Source organism: Vigna angularis, chromosome 8 (genome assembly GCF_016808095.1).
Source record: "Vigna angularis cultivar LongXiaoDou No.4 chromosome 8, ASM1680809v1, whole genome shotgun sequence".
Classification (NCBI taxonomy): Eukaryota; Viridiplantae; Streptophyta; class Magnoliopsida; order Fabales; family Fabaceae; genus Vigna; species Vigna angularis.
The window spans coordinates 36152335-36174307 of NC_068977.1; the positions used below are offsets into that span (position 1 = coordinate 36152335).

At 32.4% G+C, this 21973-nt stretch overlaps 2 protein-coding genes across 6 annotated transcripts; both read right to left on the reverse strand.

The window, feature by feature from the left end:
- Positions 1 to 2116: 2116 nt before the first annotated feature.
- Positions 2117 to 6884, reverse strand: LOC108345868 (serine/threonine-protein kinase STY13). Of its 4 annotated transcripts, XR_008244836.1 has the most exons (5): positions 6730 to 6884; positions 5336 to 6329; positions 4110 to 4350; positions 3861 to 4012; positions 2758 to 3316 (listed from the first exon to the last, which is right to left on the reverse strand). XR_008244836.1 is itself a non-coding variant. In XM_017584696.2 (3 exons), the coding sequence occupies exons 2-3, from the start codon at positions 6244 to 6246 to the stop codon at positions 2395 to 2397; spliced, it is 1251 nt and encodes a 416-aa protein (XP_017440185.1). In that variant the 5' UTR covers positions 6247 to 6329; positions 6730 to 6884; the 3' UTR covers positions 2117 to 2394. The 4 variants fall into 4 exon arrangements, 1 of the variants encoding a protein (XP_017440185.1); XR_008244835.1 differs by lacking the exon at positions 2758 to 3316 and adding an exon at positions 2594 to 2734 and having other exon boundaries at positions 3861 to 4350; XR_008244834.1 differs by having other exon boundaries at positions 2757 to 3316; positions 3861 to 4350.
- Positions 6885 to 10938: 4054 nt separating this feature from the next.
- On the reverse strand, positions 10939 to 20185 carry LOC108345963 (chloroplast envelope membrane protein). Of its 2 annotated transcripts, XM_017584838.2 has the most exons (8): positions 19396 to 20183; positions 18937 to 19022; positions 17162 to 17335; positions 16643 to 16757; positions 13332 to 13429; positions 12075 to 12210; positions 11653 to 11726; positions 10939 to 11505 (listed from the first exon to the last, which is right to left on the reverse strand). In XM_017584838.2, the coding sequence occupies exons 1-7, from the start codon at positions 20029 to 20031 to the stop codon at positions 11658 to 11660; spliced, it is 1314 nt and encodes a 437-aa protein (XP_017440327.1). In that variant the 5' UTR covers positions 20032 to 20183; the 3' UTR covers positions 10939 to 11505; positions 11653 to 11657. The 2 variants fall into 2 exon arrangements, with proteins under 2 accessions (XP_017440327.1, XP_052723141.1); XM_052867181.1 differs by lacking the exon at positions 17162 to 17335 and having other exon boundaries at positions 19396 to 20185.
- Positions 20186 to 21973: the final 1788 nt, after the last annotated feature.

Genomic DNA, 21973 nt, shown 5'->3' on the forward strand with positions numbered 1-21973 from the left:
TTTATGAAAGGAATATTACTAGATATATACTACTGAAAATTTCACAGTAAAACTAATTTTAAATTAATATTTGAAAATGAAAAAGTGAACTCAAAATTAATAAAGTAAAAACAAAGATTAGTTTCTAGGCTTAAAATAAATTTTGAAGTTATATTCAACAGACCAATATGAAGAAGTTTCAAAGTGGTCTCACAATGACGATAATTAATTCAAAACTCCATTAATTTAAAAAAGAGAGGAAATCTTATTAAATTAAAGGAAACTAGCTAACATGTGACACTGCAAGATCTTTTTACGAGAAAAAAGGAACTAGTTATGGTAAACGTGGTGATATTAAATGTCAAACTAACTAATGAATCTACACGGAACATTGCTTATTGCATGTCATGTACATAATAGTTATAAGAAATTGAAAGCTTCTTGGCATAAATTACGCAAACAAGGGAAACTGAGATTCACTTGGGTTAAGGTTTGGAGGAACCACTAATAAAAAAAAGGTTTTTAAGTATGTTATTTTAGTTTTTTATTTTTATTAAAGATCAAATATAATTGTGAAAAACATAAATTTACATGCATTTATAGTAACACACATAAATTCTTCTTCTTCTAAAATTACATAAACATAAAACATCTAATATAAACCAAAATTTATTGAGAAAGCGCATGAAAGAAAGTGCAAAAACCAAGTTTTTAGTAACAAAATTGAGAAATTTGTTTGTTGCGCCTTAATCTTGCAATTAGGTGGAAACACCGTCATGGTTCGTATCACCTTCGTTGTTGTTGGGTGGAAATACTATTGTGGTTTATATCGCCACTGTAGTTGGGTGGAAACACTTTCGTCGCCATTTCTTTTGATCATTGTTGTTCTTTGTCATTGCTGTAGGGTATGAATTTTGGTTGAAAACTTGTCGCTCGTAGTGTTGTCAAGAGTGAACCGTTGTTTCTAAGATTTTAGAAAACTCAATATTTATGTCTCTTAATAGGGTAATAGACGTAAATATGAAACAATTAATTACTAGTATATCATTGGTTATTTTTTATATATATTATTGTGAATCAAACATAAATAGATAGACGAAATAGACTAATTTTGTGTTAGTGAATACTTATGAAAAAGTGGTTTTTATGTTAGTGAGGTGAGACAATATTGACTAGAGATTAGAATGAAATTAATAATGACAAGCTTGGAGAAATAATTGAAGGAGTAAATACAAAATACTTTTTATTGGAAAGCTAATATTGATGAGGGACTAGAAAGAGATTAACAAGGACAAGTAGCAATGGATTAACCATATACTAACAAAAAATTGGAGCAACTAATAACTATTAAAAAAAATGTCTCTACAATTAGCGAGGACTTCGCTGATGAAAGATTAGTTATGAAATAATGAAAAGACTTTCGACTACAAATAAACAAATTTCTTGTTAATAAATGAATCCATATCTCATGACTAAATTCATATTTATACCGTTTGCTTCATAGTAGAATCAATGTGATAATCATAATATCATATTGATCATATATTTAAGAGATGATAATTCTGTTTTTACCTCTAAATATTTTATTAGGTATTAGATACATGTATTATAAGTTATGTTTTATCACGCATGATAGTAAGTATTGGCTAAGAGCAATTGATGGGATGTATTTAAGACTTTTTTTTCTCTTACTTTCTATATCATGAATATGAAGTGTTAAAAAAATAAATTCAGTTTTAGCCAAATATTTTTTATGTTTCAAACATAATTTTTATTGAAAATCTAACAAAATATGTATAATCATTATTCATATTTTATTCTTTTATGTTTCAGATAAAATTACTTTTATATATGTTCTAATTTATTTTATATAAATTAAACTTAAGCGCAATATTCACTGCCCACATTATTAAAATCGTGAAATACGCTTGTATAAAAATCAAAGTGACGAAAAAGAAGCAATTCTTCATTTCTATTTCAAATCATGGGTATGAAAGCAAGGAAATGAAATTCTGTTGGATAATTCTCTTCTAAACAAACAAAAGAAATATCCTAAATCCCTTCGTCCTATATCTCTTCCCAGTAAATCAACCACAACAAACAAAGCTTAACCTATTCGTACTGTAAGCAGTTGTTACACAGCAAAGTTTTCATCTATTATCTCATTCCATTTTGCTTTCACAGCTATACATAACTGTAGTGGATGCAAGTATTACATACACAATCCTCTTACAACTAAAAACAGACAGTAAATAGGAACCAAACAATCGACAGGTATCCAGTTAATACTTTTTCTTCTTAAGAAATTAAGCACACATACACAGCTATTAAATAATCCACCTTTAACTACCTGAGTTCCACGTTCCCTTCGTATTATCAGTCTATGCTCTTCAACTCTCATTGATTTTCCCAGAATCAGTCAGCAGTCATTGGTTGTGTCATGCAACACCTAAATCGGGCCTTCCGAACCGTTGTCAAGATCTCAGTCTCTGCGTTCTCAAGCATTCCTACAATTTCAGTAAACGGTGGCCTAATATCAGGGTTGGGATCCCAGCATCTTGTCATGATCTCACGGAGAACAGGTAAGCAGTCATTGGGTATGATGGGGCGAACGTTTTTGGTGACAACTGCAAATGCTGCCTGTACCGCTGTCATGTTCTGAAACGGAAGCATTCCAGTGATGAGTTCCCATAAAACAATCCCAAAGCTATATACATCCACCTTTTGTGTGTAAGGCCTATGCTGGATCATCTCCCTGCAGCAGACGATAAAATAAGAGATTTAAGTACATGTCAACATATGTATTTTTTATTAGAAAATATATAAAACAGTGAAACAAATTATATATCAGCACTTCAAAAAAGCAGGTTTATATTATCCACAGTATAAATATGGTAATTAACTGGATTTTAATAGAAACACAAGAAAGCAGGCTGACTCAGTTATTCTCCATGTAGCTATCAAGTACTGCCTAGTTTTGACAAGAAATAACAGATAAAAGGTCATTCATTAAATAGAAGATACAATTGGAATGAAAGAATAAATATACAGAAGTTAAAAATGTGATTGGATTATACCTTTAAAATACGCTCTTTATTATTCTTCTAAGTATAAGTTGTATTTATTTTTTCACATTTATATGATTATCACTATTTACTAAGCTGAGTGCAAAACACAATTTACAGAAATCTGTCCTGAAATTTATTCTCAAGGTGCGTAAATGAGCAGGTTCAATCTTTCTTCAGCTCATTGTTGCTCGGTCGTTCCTTTCCGTCCAGCAGATTCTAAATCCCTTTTAGGTGGCACCGTTCCAAATTTCTCAAAATTCCCCAAGTCTCTGGTTTCAAACCATCAAGAGAAAAGACTAAGAAATGTCATCAAATCAGTTCAGTAAAGGAGTCATTGTGTATCTATTTAACTTCATGCAAGTCCAAATTGCCTTAACCTATCTCCTTGTATACATACAATCGCTTTATATCTTGTCCTTCATTTAGTGTGCACACATCTATCAAAACTTTCAAAATTTTGCTACTATCACTTTTTTCTTGCATTATATCTCCTTAAAGCTTAACATTCTCTACTGTACATAGTTGTATAATAAAATTTGCCTTTGAACTTGGTAGAGACTTTGCTGCACAAATAACCTATGATATCTTTTCCATTTTGACCATTTATTTTGCATCTTATGTGTAGCAATTTAATTATTTTTTCCATTATTTTGTAATATTGATTCTTGTAAAAATGATTTTTTTTATTATCTGTTTAACAACTTTTATAAAGCTACCATTTTGTATCTAGTATGCCATATGCTGCAGCATTTTCCTTGATTTCTAAAAGTTGTACATTTTGTACAAACGTAAATATAAGGTAAGCTAACTCACTGATCTTCCGATATTCAAAGTCTCTCAACTTCATATTAGAGCACGTACAACTCTGCTCTGTTGTCCACAGCACCGGTTGTTATTGCCTTTGCCGGGAAACCACGGTCTGCTGCTTGTCACCACCATCTGCCAGTGACTCTTTGTTCTGGAAACTTAAAGGATAGGTACATCTTGTCAAACACAACCTAACCAGGAAGTTTGAAGTCTAAACTACAATCTGCGAGCAGATCTCACAAGCTGCCCAGTCACCTGTGTCAGTACACATACTGACTTGCCACCAACAGAATGCCACCATACCACTCTGAAGCACTAACCAGATCCTCCTAGACCGGGTCCATTTCAAGAATCAGTTTTCTCTCTTATAAGTGTCTTTGCTTGGGTTGTTGGCCTGAACACGAATCTCCTCTCCTTTGGTATAATTTTTCTTTCTCTGGTTCAGAAAATGGCTACCCTTGGTTCTGCCGAGTCTCCGAACCTGTGCTCTCTATATCTGGGACACCCATCCCCACCACAGAGAAACTCTACTAAATTATTTTTGGTAATGATATACAACATCTATATGATAATATGGCTCAGCTAAGAAACTAGCCTCTCTAAAAGAGACTAACCATGACATGACTACTCCTGTAGCTCAAGCCCATGTAAGAACTGGAAATACTCTTAGATGCTGATTCATTGGAAGGAATAAGACAAAACTTAATAAGTTTTATATTGCTTGCTTAGTTTTTTTCTATCACGAATACTAGGTGATCAAGAAATCCCCTCACTAGACAGCTTAATTACTCGATTTCTTCATGTTCCTACTCTTGTTAAGTGGGAAAGTCCAACTGCAGTGGTTAATCTCCTGCGGTGGTGTCTTCACAAGGAAGAGGTCATGAAAACTTAGGAAGAAAAGGTTACATTCATACAATTTTCATGTTACTTATCCCCTCCGGGGATCTTGCTTTTGATAACCTTGTACATCTATGAGTATGTGTATAGAAAATATCCACTTAATCCAAAAAGCAAGTTTTGGAAACCTATTCTACCTAATAACTTCTTATAGAATACGAGTTTAACCCTAGAATCTTGTGATATTATCAAGATGATCAAGCATCCAAATTTTAAGATAAATTAAATACCATCTGTAGTAATTATAGTTGACAAGTCATATATTATAACAAGTGTATTATACATCAAAAGAAAGTTGATTGGTGAAGAATGAGCTAGTTTTTATATATATGAAATTCAGTAAATTTGATCTACTTAATGAGCACTTACAATCCAACCATGGGATTGATGAACTTCAATGTCCATAAAGAAGTTATTAAATGGAATAAATGTAACAAGACTAGATCCCAAATTAAAGGGGTCTCCTAGAACCATTTAAAATTTTCATTAATAACCTTTTTCTTTATTAAGACGGAATTTCAGAAGCATAAAACCACAATGTACAGTAGAATTATTATTAAAAGAAGGAAACTAATGAATCTTACGGAGCCATCCAACGGTATGTTCCCGTCTCAGGTGTCATTCCTTCCGTTAGCACCTCAATCCGAGCAACTCCAAAATCAGCAATTTTAATTGATTTGTCACCAAAAATCAAAAGATTATCGGATTTCAAGTCCCTGTGGATCAATCCAAGGCCATGAACATATGCCATCCCACGTGCAACATCCAAAGCTTGTTTAACAGCCAATTTAAGGGGCACTGATCTGTTTTGTCGCTTCATTAAAAATTGCCGAACTGAACCCCCTTTGGCATATTCTGTAACAATACACCATACCATTGGCTTATGGCATGCACCAATAAAACGAACTATGTTAGGATGATTTAATGTAGCCAGCATCATCACCTCCTGCTGAAACTGTTGTTCCATCAACTGAGCCTTTGTTGAATCATTTTCAGGCCTCTCCAAGATTTTAATAGCAACATCTTCATTATTGTAAGTACCTCTGTAGAGTTTTCCAAAAGCCCCTTGAGCAAAAGCCTCACCCATACTAAGATTCCTCAAATCAATTGTCCACTCATCAAAATTGTCAAGCCCTTCAGTTGGGGAACTAGTGTCCATTAGTGCTTGTGCCAAAGCATCATCACTCAAAGCATGTGTAACTCTTCCTCGATGATTGACACTGTGTGCAATGGAGGAATTATCATTGGGGCGTCTCCGCAACCCTTGGTGGTTCAATATACGAGTATGAGAATCATTGGAGCCAACACTGCTATTATCAATGGACATTGCAACAGATCCTCCATGGTTACTTGTTTGCAAGCTCCCAATACTGTCAATTAACATATCCGTGCCCTCCTCAAGCTTATGGTAAAAGCCCTTAGAGAAATCATAGTAGTCATCGTTCTGCTTGTTGAGGTCTATTGTTCCCGGGAATTTCACACCACCTTCCAGCATCTTTCTCAATAAAGAAAAGTATTCAAGTCTTGTTATTTCCTCAGCATCAGAAATTGTAAATTAAGCCACCTGAAAAAACAACTCTGAAAAACATACCCACAAAAGGTTACAACATTTGAATTTATAATCTTCAAATACAACAACAAAGGTAACTCCATCTTTGAATAATCTATAATCAATGCACAAGTGTGCATGTACACACGCACATACAAAGACTGAGACTCAGAGATTCCAACCAGACAGAAGAAACACAAAGTGATATTTAACTTAAGCAAAAGAAAAACTAACACTACGTCTAAATCAAGAGATTGTTTCCACAAATCAAAGTAATCGAATATCATAGTTTGGTATAAACTAGGAACCAAATGCACATGAACAACAGCAGAATGGCCTTAGAAAGAAAAAAAGCGAAGAAATGAAAAAGAGCAAGAATCTGGTAGAACCCTAAATCTGGGCAGCTTAACAAAAGCTGGCTAGTCGTACCTGGATGGAGAGAATCAGTTTCGATGCAACAGCAGAAGAGAAGATCGAATAGGATAAAGCAAAAAATAGAAAACAAATTGAGAAGTAGATTGAGGTCGAAAAGAACCAAACAAATGACTTTTTTCTTCAGTTTTTCTATCTCAGCTGTGCTTTGCTGTGTTTTTTTTTCTTTTAATATTCTAAACTACAATTTTCTGTTTTTCTACCATCAGCAAAAATAAAAAAACATGTGAAAATATACCCAAACATAAAATAAATTTAATAAAATGGAATTAGAAAGATTAAATTTATAAATTTTTAAAACTAAAGGATAAATTAACCAAAACTTTTAAAAAAGATTATTTTAATTTTTATTAAAAATTAAAAAACTAAAAAATATTTAATTCAAATAAAAGTTATTCAATTCAATTCTATTAAAATAATATTCAGTTTTATTTAAATAATTTGTTTTTATTTTATTTCGAAAGTATGTCATGTAACATCCCAAAAATACAGTGTAAAACCATATATGAGAACAATTACATATTAACAATACTACAGTTCAATACTTAGCTAGATACGATTACGGCCGAACAGCCTTACATAACAGCAGGGAATTAAAAATTGTACGTTAGCTACCACTAGACCGAACGGTGTACAAAATAACTTATACCGAACGGTCTTACCAAAGATAAAGCTAACAATAGACCGAACGTTCCTAAGGTTCAGCCTTCACTTCCGCTGCGTCTTCCAATACTTCTTTCAGCAGCTCTTCTCCTTCTGCTCACATCCACACGGATGATCATTACAACAGGACAACGACCGAACACACAACACAGATAAAAATGATACACAGGGTAAGCTTATGTAATTTAATTAATGCAATAACAACATACAACGTTCATAATTCAATCAACAACAACCACATCATAATTCATACATCATGGCATGCAAAGAACGACCACTTGACTCTGACTGTCCGGACTGTATGAATTCTGTGTAGCTACGACGTTCGTGCACCCGGGTGATGTAGTAACTGGGATACCCTCAACAGCTGTCACCCAAGGTTTATTCGTTCCTTCCAAGTTAACCTTATGGACTAGGACCTCCTGCCATTCCCATACATGACTTACTCCTCTCTACTTGAGAATGAGTAATCATGGAATATTAGGATAAATGCTCGCTAAGCTTTGCCCACATTCATACTTTACAAATCAATAACCACTTTCTGAGATATTCCTCCCTGGAATACTCGTTCATAACAAAACTATTTCATTCACATCACATCTCAAATTCTCTCATACTTTATCATCAATATATTAAATTGAAATAAGATCACACTTTCTCATCATAGCACAAGTACGACTGGAATAACACTTCTTAGAAATTAACATGACTGAGCGCTACTTATCCATTCAATAAACACACCCCTAAGAGTTCAAACCGGACGCCACGAAACCTAGGCCGAGTACTAATACTCTAGGCCGAACACCTTTTAAAGACCAATACTGTTTGACACCCAATACTAATACTGATGAGAAATTATGAAATAACGAACGCTATCGATTTTGGCTAAAGACTCTTATTCTAAAAATGGAAATAATAGATTTTTGAAAACGAGACCCAGCGCTTGGTTTAAGACCGAGCCCTGTAGAAACCGAACACTATTGAACGAGCGTTGGTCCAAGACCAAGTACTTATCAGGAAGAAACGCTACTGAGATCGAATGCTTGGTCCAAGACCGAGCACTAATAAACTTACATAAAATGAATGAATATATATATATATATATATATATATATATATATATATATATATATATATATATATAGATATACAATTGCGTCCCATTTATTTTAATGGAAGAATAACGAGAACGTCTACGACTTTAAGTAGTATAGTATACATTAACTAAATTGTTTAGAAAACCTAAAAAAGGACTACACTTAGGCCGAACACTCATTTACGTATATCTAATATTATAAAACGATCTTCATTAACGACATCATTTCTAGAAGAAGAACTTAGTATAGACTGACGTTCAAAGGAAAACTGAACGGTTAATACGAACTCTCGGTCACAGTTTACCTAATCCTATATAGTATTACAGAAAGACTCTTAGACACTATCCCTAAAGCATGAGAAATCAGTTAAAAACCATGCACTCCCAAGAAGAACCGAACGCTCGCTAATGACGCTCGACCATACTATCACCTTTCCTCAGAATACTACAGTTTGAAAATCAAACCCTATCTCAACTCAGTTCGCAACGTATATCATTCATCCATCCACACATCCAAACAAGCAATACACGCATATTTCCTACTCATCAAATAATCAAACAACATATCATGCAAACATACCAACGTTCAAAACAAGAATTTAATCAAATTATATAAGCTTCCCTTACTTCTATACGTGACCGAACACTCAACGATACAGAATAGAGCTCCCCACTACCAAAGACTTAACGTTCGACAGTCACGTTTTAGGAATACTGAACCAAACAGAAAACCAGAAACACTCAGAATTATACGATTCACTCAGGCGACCAGAAATAAAGGTTGGCACGCGAAAATAAACAAACGTGCTAAAGAGAAGGAAACTCACCGGCTCAGAACCACAAACCGATTGGTTTAAACGAAAGCTCTTGACGCAGGGAGTGTTCAAACGGTGTCTGAGAGGTGATCGGAAGAAGAAAAAGTGAGGTTTTCTTAGAGAGAAGGTGGAGATTTTAGAGAGAATGAGGAGAAAACGTTTTTCATAAATTTGGAAAAGAAGGAGAGCATGCAGAGAAATGACACGACATTTGAAATTTCGCATTAAGTACTGCCGTCACGCAAACCGAACTGCCACTCTCCTACAGCCACCTATTTTCCACTAACTGATACGCTCACTCTCTCCTTGATACATGGATCCCACTACTTGAGGTTTTTAGTGGGTTTTTAAGGGGTGTGACATTGTTACATTTAATCTTTTATAATTTGTATTACATTCAGAATTTGAATTTTGCTTTGTATTATAAGAAAAGTTTTTTTTCATAAAGTAAATTTTACCTTTAATTAATACATGAATTCTATCGTGATTAATTGTTTATTTAAAAAATATATATATTTACGGAATAAAAGCTCTATACAGTGAGTTGAAATCTGCACTCTATCTCATTTATATTATGTTATAATACACAACCTTCATTTTCATTGTTAGCTATCTTGCATCTTTATTTTATTATAATATTTAAAAAATAATAGTGAGTTTTTATTCTTGGCTAAAATAATTCTACAAGGAGCTAAAATGTTTTATGTAATAAGTATATAGGTTTGAACTATATTTATACTTGTTTCATTTTTTAAATAAATTATAATGTACATGATAATATATGATCATCGATAATTCAATTTGAATAATATATCCGACAAGTATTTATATCCAATATTTTAAAATATTTTATTAATATTTATTTATGAAGTATCTTTTATATATATATATATATATATATATATATAATAATAATAATAATAATAATAATAATACTTTTATAATAATAATATTTATAATTTTTTATTTTAACAACATTTAATAGATATGATTTTAATTTAGATAACAATCCTATATTTATTATATCTTTAAAACTTTTATATATTTTTCAACGTATATATATATATATATATATATATATATATATATCACGTATTTATTATTTTAAAATAAATATATATCCATATATTAGAATATAAGTTTAGTTGAAAAAGAGTAATACGTCAAATTTATAAATAATAAAAAAATTGTATTGTGGTATTTATATACATAAGTAATAAAACATAATAAACTATTTCTTTAAAAATTTATTTTGTAATAATAACACTCTCGTATAACATAAGTTTAAGATTTTATACAAGTCATTTTAAAAATAAAAAATATATTCATAAATAGTAATAATTTTAATATAAAATACTAGCAGCAAACTTAAGCTGACTTGTTAAACCTTAAAAAACATTTTAAACATCTAAAACCTTATATTTTTAATCAAAAAGACTTTTTCAATTGGATATACTAATTTCGACCTCTGTAAACCAAATCATAAGTACAGAGTTTGACATATTTCAATCCCTAACTAAGAACACTCCTACAAGTAACCAGCATATAAATTTATTCTTCATACCTAGTCACAATGTGTATGATTAAAACATTAAATCCAATTAAAATAAAAAAACTGCAAAAGAATAGAAATATAAATAAAAAATCAATAAATTATCATTTAATGATAATGAAATCAACCTCTATGCTTCACATAAAAATGACTTGGATTTCAATTTGACCATTAGCCAAGTTGATCTTTTATTCCTGTCATTCCATATACAAATACATTTCATATGGAACTTCTTACCCATTAATCAATCACATGGTTCATTTTCATCCATTAGAAGATGAAGAAATTCTTGGTGCCCATGAAAATCGTCCCCACTCTCAAAGCATCCGAATGTACGCTAGGCAACCTCATCAGAAATATATTTCATCACGTTTTCAACTTTGAAACACCAATTTACTTTTAAAGATCCATCTCAAACAAACCAATTCCAGGATCTAACCAAATAAGAGTTGAATTTCAAAATCAAAATGATATTTAAGGCTTGTATTTATTTGTTGGCGGATTTAAGGGATGATTTTGCTGGCCGCAATGAAACTCCTTCAACTGCTGTCGTCTACCATATAATTGAAAGAAAGCCAATCAGCATAGACTTCTTTCTTTTAAAAAAACAGACCACTTTCAAACAAAAGGCGCCCTTGAAGCAGTACCTGAACTCGTCGAACAGTAATTATTAGACAAAAATGTTGGACATTGTAATATAAAGAAATGTATGCAAGAAATACGAGGCTAGGGTGAAAAACTGAAAACTGTTTCAGTTGACAGACCACATACATGACTGATGAAAACCAACTTACCCAGACTAGTGTCGTTTCATTTCCTGAAATATATTTGTCACCCTTGGAGACAAACGTGGGAGGAATTTAAACAGCTGTATACAAAAATAAAAGTGTTGTGCATTAACAACTACAAATTGAAATAGGTAAAACTTCAATAGCTGTGCACAAAATAGAAATTTTCAGTTTTCTAGAAATATTATAGTTCAAAAATAAAAATTGATAAATGTTATTGTTCACAGGATTACAATTTACTAGAGATTTCATAAAAGCGGCAGTTGCAGGTCTAGGTGCCGCTAAATGATGGATAATTTCATATTAAAGTTGAAAGGTAAAGCCCAAAGAATATCCTAATATTTCTAATTCTAACAAAAACAAGTACATGAAATGAAAATGTACATGATATCAGTAGTATTTAGCAGTCACTAAATAGAGGAACGTACCCAAAGTTTCACGCATGCATCCATGACAACTGGGACCAGGCAGACAAAAATAGTTATAGTTGACTGATCAACTTCAAGCCCATAGTGCTCAACAATTATCTCTAGCAAAGTTTGCCAACCAGATTCAGAATGATACCTGCAGGCATCCCAATATCCAACAAAAGCAGTCAACAGCAACATGCTTAAAACCCAAAGCCCACCCTCCGGCAAAGAAAAAAGGGCATGGTATTCTTGTCTAGTAGAGGAAGAGGCAACAGTTATATATATATATATATATATATATATATATATATATATATATATATATATATATATATATATTTTTTTTTTTTTTTTTTATTTCTAGCTGATAGTGTCCCAAGAAAGAAGTAATAACCACTGATTGAAAAAAGCCTTGGGTTTGGGAAATCCCCGAATCAGTACCACTAAAGTGCAGAGGTGTGAGGGACTAGACTTCCTTTGCCAGGCTTGCCTCTTAAATAAGTAGGAACTATTTGGAATGATTTGTAAATCAAAATCAAAATAAAAAAACGGTATCTAAATGTGTCTCTGAATCTGTATATATGTTAGATATATTATTTAGCTTATCTTTATCTTTTATCTTAAGTTAGTTTATTGTTATTTTGTATTTTGGACTTAGCCTATATTTCTTTTATTATAAATAAAGTATTCTATGTGTATATTCAACCTAAGAAAGATTCATCTCATAGTTTTTCACTATATTCAACAATATTTATATCTACATCCAAAATAAAAATGATTATTTTGGTGAGCTTCGATCACAGATACTTATGATTGAGTCATTGTCTAATATGAAAAGTATTTTTTAATGGTTTTACAACGAAAGGCAAAGGAGTGGCAGCACTGCTGTTAAAACCACAACTCAAAGTGTAAGACCACACAATTTTACGAGGTGAGACCATGCAACCAAGCTTCTCTTAAGTGTCTTTTCAACAGCTTAAACTAGATAGATTGAAAGTACTCTTAGAGGCTTGATAACGACTTCAAGCTCAGTCGGTTATTAATGAACTCTTCTGGCCAAGTAGAAAGCTCAACCATTAACACAATATTATATTTCTTAATACATACAAAATGTTTTTCTCTCTTGCTGATAGCTTAGCTACCTTTTCTAAAGGTATTATACTTCTTTTGAATGCATTGATACATGATGCATGTAATATCATGAGCAAATTAATAATTCATTAGAAACCAAGTTTCACTAAATGGAGGGCAATTGCGAGATGCAAAGGAAATTACCCTAAGAATATATCTGTGATCAGTATAATTAGAAAAGCCTTCCCGGTGTCTGAAATATTATTGATAATTTTATAACCTGTAAATTTGAGCAAGGCTACCTGCACAACAGGGGCAAAGAAATTTGTTAAAGATAGTTAATATGTATATTTCAGAGTGAAACACTATAAAATATTAGTAAAAAATATTAAAAATGCAAATGCCAAAATATAGCCCATTTCAACTGCTATGCTAAAGAAGCCTTCCAGTAGATATGAGGGCTATGCTCAAACCATATGCACCAAATAGTAGCACAAATTGCACTTTACTAAAATTAGGTCCAAGGAACTATGACAACTGTCAGAATATGTGAATTTATTGCACAATTAATATAGCAATTATGTGTAATCCTGCAATTATGTGTAATTTCCAAAATTAAGGGATTAGGATTAGTAATTATTGGGCAGATTTCCTTTTATTAAGATCAAGTATTATTGGGTAGATATCTCCTGATTTAGAGACTTTATTTCAGGAGATTTTTTACCTTAATTAGACAATAGTTTGTTTCTTTTTAAACACCTATGTATTGTTTCAAAAGCATGAATGAGAGAATAATTAATTCCAGCATCCTACTACTGTTTTACAACAACCAAATTCACAAAAAAGACTGAATAATGTATTCCGTAAATAAAAAAAACAGCAAAAATAATGTGAGAATAGATTAGCAACCAATTCTGAACAATAATTACACATAAAACACAATAGAAGAGCATCACATGGCCTCTAAGCCTATTATATGTCATTAGCATTTATTGATACATGAACAAAAGTCCAAATGAATTACTTATCACATAGGAATGTTTGAATTTCGTAAAGAGCTTATTAGGATGGAAATAAATTCTTCCTACTTTTATCCCCACACCTAATTGTAACCGTTGTCTTTCCCCCTAGATATTTGTCTATACCTTTTTGTACAAAGTGTGGTTCTAGATGACAAACGTGGTCCCTAGTTTCTAACTGTGAATTCATAATACGTTAGTTCTAGTTGGACAAATTAATGGTTAGTGGCTAAATAAATGGTGATCAAGGAGAAAATGAACGAGTATCCTTGGGCCAAAGTTCATTCTTGCAGTAAATAGTGTATATCTTTATCTAAGAGAGATTAGGGTAATTCGGATCCTTGCATTTATGGTCGTGTTTAAGTGTCATCTATAAATAATACTCTCTAATGTATAAGTTACACACACAAATTCTCTCCTATGGTTTCTCATATTCTTCTATCTCAACATGGAATCTAGAACCCAATGAGAAAACCCTAATTTCTGCTTATCCAATGCACTCATGTCCATCCATACCAAAATAATTTTCGGAAACCATGTTCTTTTCTGATTTCCTTCTTTACCATTGGGTTTTCTTTTTCCAATGTATCCTTCACCACTGTCAACCACTACTATTTTTGGGTGAGCAAGTTTTCAAGGGAACCACAACTATTTTTGTTTGCCTCAAGCTAATCTACTCATGTCTGAAGTTTGTGGCTCCAAATGACACAGGAGGGACCTCTCAAGTGCCCAACACCACCATGCATGGCGTTACCTCCAACCTCTTCTGCAATTGGCACTTCAATCACCAACGTTATCCCTACACATACTTCCATATTTTGGCCTTGCTTTGCCTTTTTTTAGCTTCCATTAAGCCACCTACCACTTTGTACAACCATATTTGTCTGTACTACTGTTGTTCAAGAATTTCAGTGTGAAGTTTTGAGATCACAACACAACAAATAAGAATTTTAACTTCGGGACTAATCTTATTGAACCAAAACACTCTTAAGGACTTTTTGTTTTCAAACTAGGAATCTTTTTGATTTTCAAAGAAAATAGGTGTAATCTCAACTATCAAATGAGTCCTTTAGTTATAATGAGGAATTTTAATAAGCATTAACGAATATATGAGGGCGAAACAATAAAATTTATGAATGATTATATTCGGTAGTAACATAGCCAAACACAAACATGCATTGAAAGAAAAAAAAACAAAAAAAGTCACATTAGAAATTATTATATTTCCGTAGTAACATAAAAAGAGTCATAGATAAGAAAAGGAGTTATTGAAAGGAGGAGTCATAGAAAATATAATGAAGATAAAGAAACATATTCTTCTATAGAACTGCATAGCCATGAATGTGACAAAATTTGGTACACAAGAAGTGTGTAAGGGTTCATGACAAACTAAAATACTAGAAATATTTTCCTATTTATAGTACACTTAAAACTAAAGACACCTATTGTAGATTTTGAAAGGTGTCTTCAGAGATCTCCCTTTTATTATGATTCTGCCACTTGCCCTGTGCCTTGTTTAGCTTTAAACTGCTTCTTATAGCAACAAACTGTCAACTTTTCATTTTTATTTTTTATTTGAAAACTTTTTTCCAATACCTATTGGAGCCTTTTAACCATTTTTTTCAAAAACTATTTTTTCAAATTTCTAGAATCACTCTTCTATATGTCATTTTAAATTGAAAACTTAGTTTTCGCTAGACAACATAGACTCTCCTATGATGTCAAACAATAATCCTTCAAAGGACTCCAATATGTCCCCTAAAACCGCCTTCTTGAGTCAATTGAAAGGATGCCATTTTAAATTTGTGAATGATATACCTCTTCACAAATTGTTTAGCTTTAAATTGCTTCTTATAATAGAAACAAACTGTCAACTTTTCTTTTTTATTTTTCATTTGAAAACTTCTTTTCAATACCTATTGAAACCTTTTAACATCATTCTTATAAAAAACTATTTTTTTGAATTTCTAGCATCATTCTTCTGTTATATGTCAATTTTTTATAAAAAAATCTGTTTTCACTAGACAACATAGTCTCTCCTATGATGTCAACCAATAACTGAATAATCAAATGACTCCAATATGACCCCTAAAAATGCCTTCTTGAGTCAGTTGAAGTAGGCCGTTTTAAACTTGTGAATGACATACCTCTTCACAAACAAATTGTTTCAACCCTATTGACCAATTGAAAAGTTTCTTAGAGGCTCTCATGTTGACCAGATTTGAAACATGGTTGACTCATATGGCATATGTTCTAATTTGAGAGGCATGTTAGATAGCATCTATAACAACAAATTAGGGTTGGAGTTATGATAATTTTAGGTATTTAATTTATTCTAATGTATTTATGATTGGTCCTGTTGTACCTTAATATGTGATTATAAGTAAGACTTTTATGTGAACATACAAACTCAACATTCACTTTGTGACAGAGAACAAGTCTAATAAAACAATTAATGCATCAAAACATTTAACAGAAAGAAAATGGTGAACTTACTTTACTCTTATTGAAGTATAAAAGAATAAATAAAGAGATCCCGTAAACTGTATCTGACCATATGTTGGCAAATGCTCTGCGATTTTCCTGTCTCCGCTCTTCCCTCAACTCTAATCTGTTGGGGCAACAAATAGAATGGCAAAAAGGAGAAAGAGTATAAAACAATCAAAGGCCATCTTTAAATAATTACTCTTACTAAATCTAAATACCATGAAAACTAATCAACAAGTCCAGGACTATATTGATTCTCCTTTTGCTCAAAGCCTTCACCAGTTCATAAGTTCTTTATAAACAGAATTCAGGTAAAGAATGATGCAAAGATTTTTTAAGATTAGCGAGAGACATGTTAAACAACAGGCAGTTACAGTGCAGACTCTAGCATGATTGCTTTTGTGGACTTTGTTTTTAATTCAATATTCTTATAATACTCATTCTGAATACAGCTATAGTAATCAACACAAGAAAAAGGATGAGCACCATTCAAGACAATAAGGCAAAAGAAAGAGGGATCGATCTTACGCTTTATGTCTTAATTCCCACCAAACCTCATCATCAGAAAGAGGTGGAGATTTACCAATCTCGACCTCAAGCTCAAACCGTCCCCTCTCAGTTTTTAGTTCTTCAACTATTTCAAGTTTTTGATATCTTCTTACATCAAGCATTTGTGCTGCAAGTGGTACAGTCTTCACATATCTATCGATAGCAAAAGGTTTCTTTAATGGTTATGCAAACATTGTCAATTCAAGAAGGTAAAACTAACACACACGTAAAGGATGAATAATCTGAAAAACTTTTACTCAATTACAAAGAAAGCAGAAGAAAATGATAAAATCATAGTTGTCTGTCTAAAATAAAACAGAATAATTTACAATGGCACCCCTTGAGATTTTCTCAAATTACACTTACACATCCTGTTTTTTCCACCTTTACATTTGCCTCCCTCATCAGATGTAAGTGTAATAGTTTTTGAACTTAAGGGGATGTATATGAAATGTAAAAGGGCTGACAATGTATCGTTTTAAAACTAAGGGGAGATTTGTGTACGATTTTTAAAAAGTAGGGGTATCAGTGTAATTCGAACAAGACTTAAAGGGTGCCAATGCGATTTATTCTAAAGAAAAAACATGAGCTACATATAAAATCAGCAAAACCTCCATATAACCAATACTGGGCACTAAACAAAAATATCATAATACTTTTCCTTATCCACTTTTATCTTAATTATTGTCAGACAACTTCTGAAATTTTTAGCAGTGAGATGAATGCTCATTAATGATTTTATATATCTGACATTCCCTATCATCCATACAAGCGTCATTAAACATGAAATGTGGACAATCAATGAGTCCTCTAATATCTGTCCCAAATGTTAACTATGAAGAATCAGACCTGCTACCATTTGATCAGAGACTTTGAGATCACGTGAAGGACAATGAACCTTCCCAGTAGGGACCTACAAATGGTTTTGTATCTCTAAAATTGATAGCAAAGCCTCTCTGAAACAGTGGCTGTGAGTTTGATCCTTGACCCCCTTCTTCATAATAAAGTTAAACTTCAGCACAAGGGAAAGTAGGTTCGTGCATACATTTCAAGCCCAAAAGGCCTCTCTAGTAGAAGGTCTAAATGGTCATGCTATAGATATAGAACCGTTATTGAGCATCTTCCCTTATAACTGAGACTATTGGGAGAATTGATCCCTGACACAACTAAGTTTGTCTAGTTGAGAACAAATAATAGTAGGATCAATACTACATTATGTGTTATTCTGCTAGTCAAAATGGTTTCCATTCAATAGCACAATGTTTAAAAAGAAGGAATTATATTATGGCAAACCACTATCTTCTGAAGATCTATATTCTTTGGCACCGGATTATGACATTAGCCATATCTACTATATTGGCCTCTTCTTTTCTCAGACTGTATTTATGGGTTCCTACTTGGTAGCTGAACCAGTGACACATGATATTCCTGTGCACATTGAGTTTCCTCAGCATGGCCTTCGGCATCCTATTACATCTCAGATTAATCGCACTACTCCACTATTCTGTCTCATTCTGTGTACTAAAATATTAGCATTGCCCACTCGAGTTCTATATGACGGGCAACTCATTCGTAAAACATTGCCTTGTCCTCCAAACAGGCCATACTTCTACAGAACAGCATGCACAGATACACAGTCACAGGTTCATCTGTTTGTGCACAACTCTTGAAGCATTTAGAAAAACAAGATAATATACAGTCAATAGAGAAACATTTCATATATTTAGAAGAAAAACATGATAAACAACACATACCTGTCTAAAAATGGCATAAGTATGTAGTCATGAACCAGAAAATCCATTGCCCAAGGTACAATAATCAACACTGCCAAAAATTTTGCCTGTAATAATAATTTTGGTACGTGGAATTGAATTACTAAATAGAGAATATATTAAGAGAGAACCAGAAAATCATTCATTTGGTATGACAATATTAGGAAGCTGGATAATGTCTGAAAAGGAGAATTGAAAATTTGACATCAATGATTTAAATGCTTCCAAAAATAATGAGTTGAATATAAAGATCAAACACACAATGTATCAGTTCAAATCATGCCATTCCAACTTCAGTTGCAGCTGCTGGGCTTAAATCCGTGCTTTCCCCACCCTTCTTATACAAGGCTAAGCTATTAACTAAGTGAGGGTTTTGGTTGAGAAGAAAAATCAGACCACTTAAATGAAAAGCATTTCGTGAACATAAGGAAATGCACTAACCGAATTTGATGAGGCATACTGGAAAACACGATCTTCATAAAGCATGTCCTCATCTTCTCCTCCAAAAATCAAATACCTAGCGGACTCTACCAACCCCTTGTCGGCGGGAAGATCACCGGAATCATCTCGCACATTATCCCTATAATCCTTCATGCCCTGCTCCCAATCCGAAGAGGAAGTGTTACCCTCCCGACTAATCCCGTCCCCATCCAAAAGCCAGTCTTCCCATTTCCTATACTCTTGGTTCTTCCTATCTTCTTGGGCCTCTCTTAACTCCACAATTGCTTCAGCTCTTTGCTTCCATGCCTCAAACTTCTCGCCCTCTGATAACTCTTGTGTGCTCTCAGCCTCGCCAGCAGCCACGACCTCAGCCTCAGTATCCACCATATCCTCGTCCCTCAGACCAAGCCAATTCCCATCATCTTCGAAAAAGAATTTCTGCCACCAACTGCTCTTCCTTGAATGCCCACTATGCTTTTCCGCTTTTGAAATGAATCCATTAAGCCGCCTCGTTTTGCTGCCCAACTGAATCACAAAGTTGGATGAACCATGCGAGACGAAAGAGTTCAAAAGCAGTTTCTGATTAAAAAAGATTAAGCTGTCGCATAAAACAGTTGAAGAGCTCATGAAGAACATGAATATATGCCCACATTTTTCAGTTTCCCGAGTGAATGCAAAACATACTGGTTGGTAATGTTCTGCTTTAGCACAAACTCAGCCAAGCCAACCTCTCCAATTCATATTATCCTCATCTACTCTATTCTATATTCTCAATGTCAGGCCTTTTTGCCTTTCTTTATTTATTTATTTATCTAATTATACGACCTTACAAAAAGAGCGTTACCCCCAGCATAGTATTGGGCATGGCTATAGTTCTGCCACGTTCTATCCCATCTCTCTCTTCACTTCTTCCTTTAACCATTTACATGTAAAACATCATTTTCATAATAAAAATATCATATGATAAGAAATTAAAAAAATGAAATATTCTAGTTATTCATTTCTTTTATAATTATTAATAATTATTAAATGATATCAGCAACAGATGAAAATTTGCTAAACACTTACTTTGCTTAGTTATATATGGGTAAGAGTCAAATGCCCACAAAATATTTTCTGTATAAATATTTGAACTCAAATATATTTTCTGATTTTTTTTAAAATTCTAGTATAGTATTAATAAAAGTAATAAGATGTAAATATAAAATTCTTTTTGGGGTTTATTTATTTAATCAATGTAACAAAATAAAAGATGAGTTAAAAAAAATAAAAGAAATAAAACAAAACAGATTTTCCTCTATTTTGAAAGTATGAAATTATAAATTAAAAAAGTTTAGAAGGAGACTTTCTAATATATTACCATATGAAACTTTGTAAATATGAAGGTAAAAAAATATTAAGATCTATCTAGAAACAACAAATATTATATTTCTAATTTCATTATATATAAAAATCTTATATATACTAATAAATTTCCAGCATCTTAGTTGTTAGCATCAAGTTACAGCTACTGCTCAAGCCATTTCCAGGTCACTCCAGCATAAGGACAATGAGCAGGTCGAGGGTTCTAATGAAACTCAAATGCAAAGAATGGAAAGTGCAAAGAGTGTGTGAATTGAGGGTTTGGGAAGGTGAATGTCTGGGTGAATGACTAGAAGGAGAGTGATTACAGTTCAAAAAATGAAATGGAAAACGAGGTAAATTGGAAAAGAAATAGAGTATGTGGAAAGAGAGGGAATTGAGTTTAGAAAAAAAAAATAGAAAATTAGATTGAATAGGAATAAATAAATTTATTAAAAAAATATACTTCAAAATGTCATACTTTTACATAATAGTATTATAACTAAAAAAATTGACAGTTAAAATGTCATATTTTATATTAAAAATATGATAATTATTTAACAGTCACGATAAAAAATAATAAATTTTAAAAATTATTATATTAAAATTGTCATTACATACGATTTTTTTATACCATGACATGATTATCATCGGATTCTCAGGTTTATTTCTCTCGTTACTCGTCATTTACATGTGTGGTTTTTTTTGGTAAGGTTTCCTCTAATCCTATATTTAACATCCAAATGTTCTTTCGAAGCTGAATTAGCTTTATGAAATCACTCACTAAATCATTTGGAGTGGGAAAATCTGATCTTCATATCTTTGTATATAACTACAATGACAGTAGAGACCAAGTATTTTCTTAATAATGATTTTGGTGTTATTTTTTAAGTCTTTCTCAATCATCAAATATGCAGTGTGATATTTCTACTTAGCCCAGGCAAATAATACTAGAGGAGTAAGTGTTCTATTCTAGTGAATACTAAATGGGTAAAAGTATAGTGTAACAAAATCCTTTTATCGATCACTTGATGTGTTGTTATTGTATTGTATCTAAATCCCTTATATCCTGAATGTGAACCCAGAAAATTTTAATCTTTTTACCTTTATGTAAATATTTTTTATAATTTTAAATAATTAATATATTTTCGTAAATTTCTTATGAAACATTTTAACTTACCTGAAAAATAATTCATTCTTAAACCACTTGATTAAATTGTATCAGTCAATATTAACT

What these genes read in the sequence shown, in the direction of transcription:
- LOC108345868 (XM_017584696.2), bottom strand. Translation starts at nt 6,246, where the DNA reads ATGCTGGAAGGTGGTGTGAAATTCCCGGGAACAATAGACCTCAACAAG. An exon ending in ACATACCGTTGGATGGCTCC is followed by an intron (nt 2,735 to 5,335) that starts GTAAGATTCATT and finishes CGTCTGCTGCAG; the next exon opens with GGAGATGATCCAGCATAGGC.
- LOC108345963 (XM_017584838.2), bottom strand. Translation starts at nt 20,031, where the DNA reads ATGTTCTTCATGAGCTCTTCAACTGTTTTATGCGACAGCTTAATCTTT. An exon ending in ATCACAGATATATTCTTAGG is followed by an intron (nt 12,211 to 13,331) that starts GTAATTTCCTTT and finishes GGATGCCTGCAG; the next exon opens with GTATCATTCTGAATCTGGTT. An exon ending in ATGCATGCGTGAAACTTTGG is followed by an intron (nt 11,727 to 12,074) that starts GTACGTTCCTCT and finishes TTTTGTATACAG; the next exon opens with CTGTTTAAATTCCTCCCACG.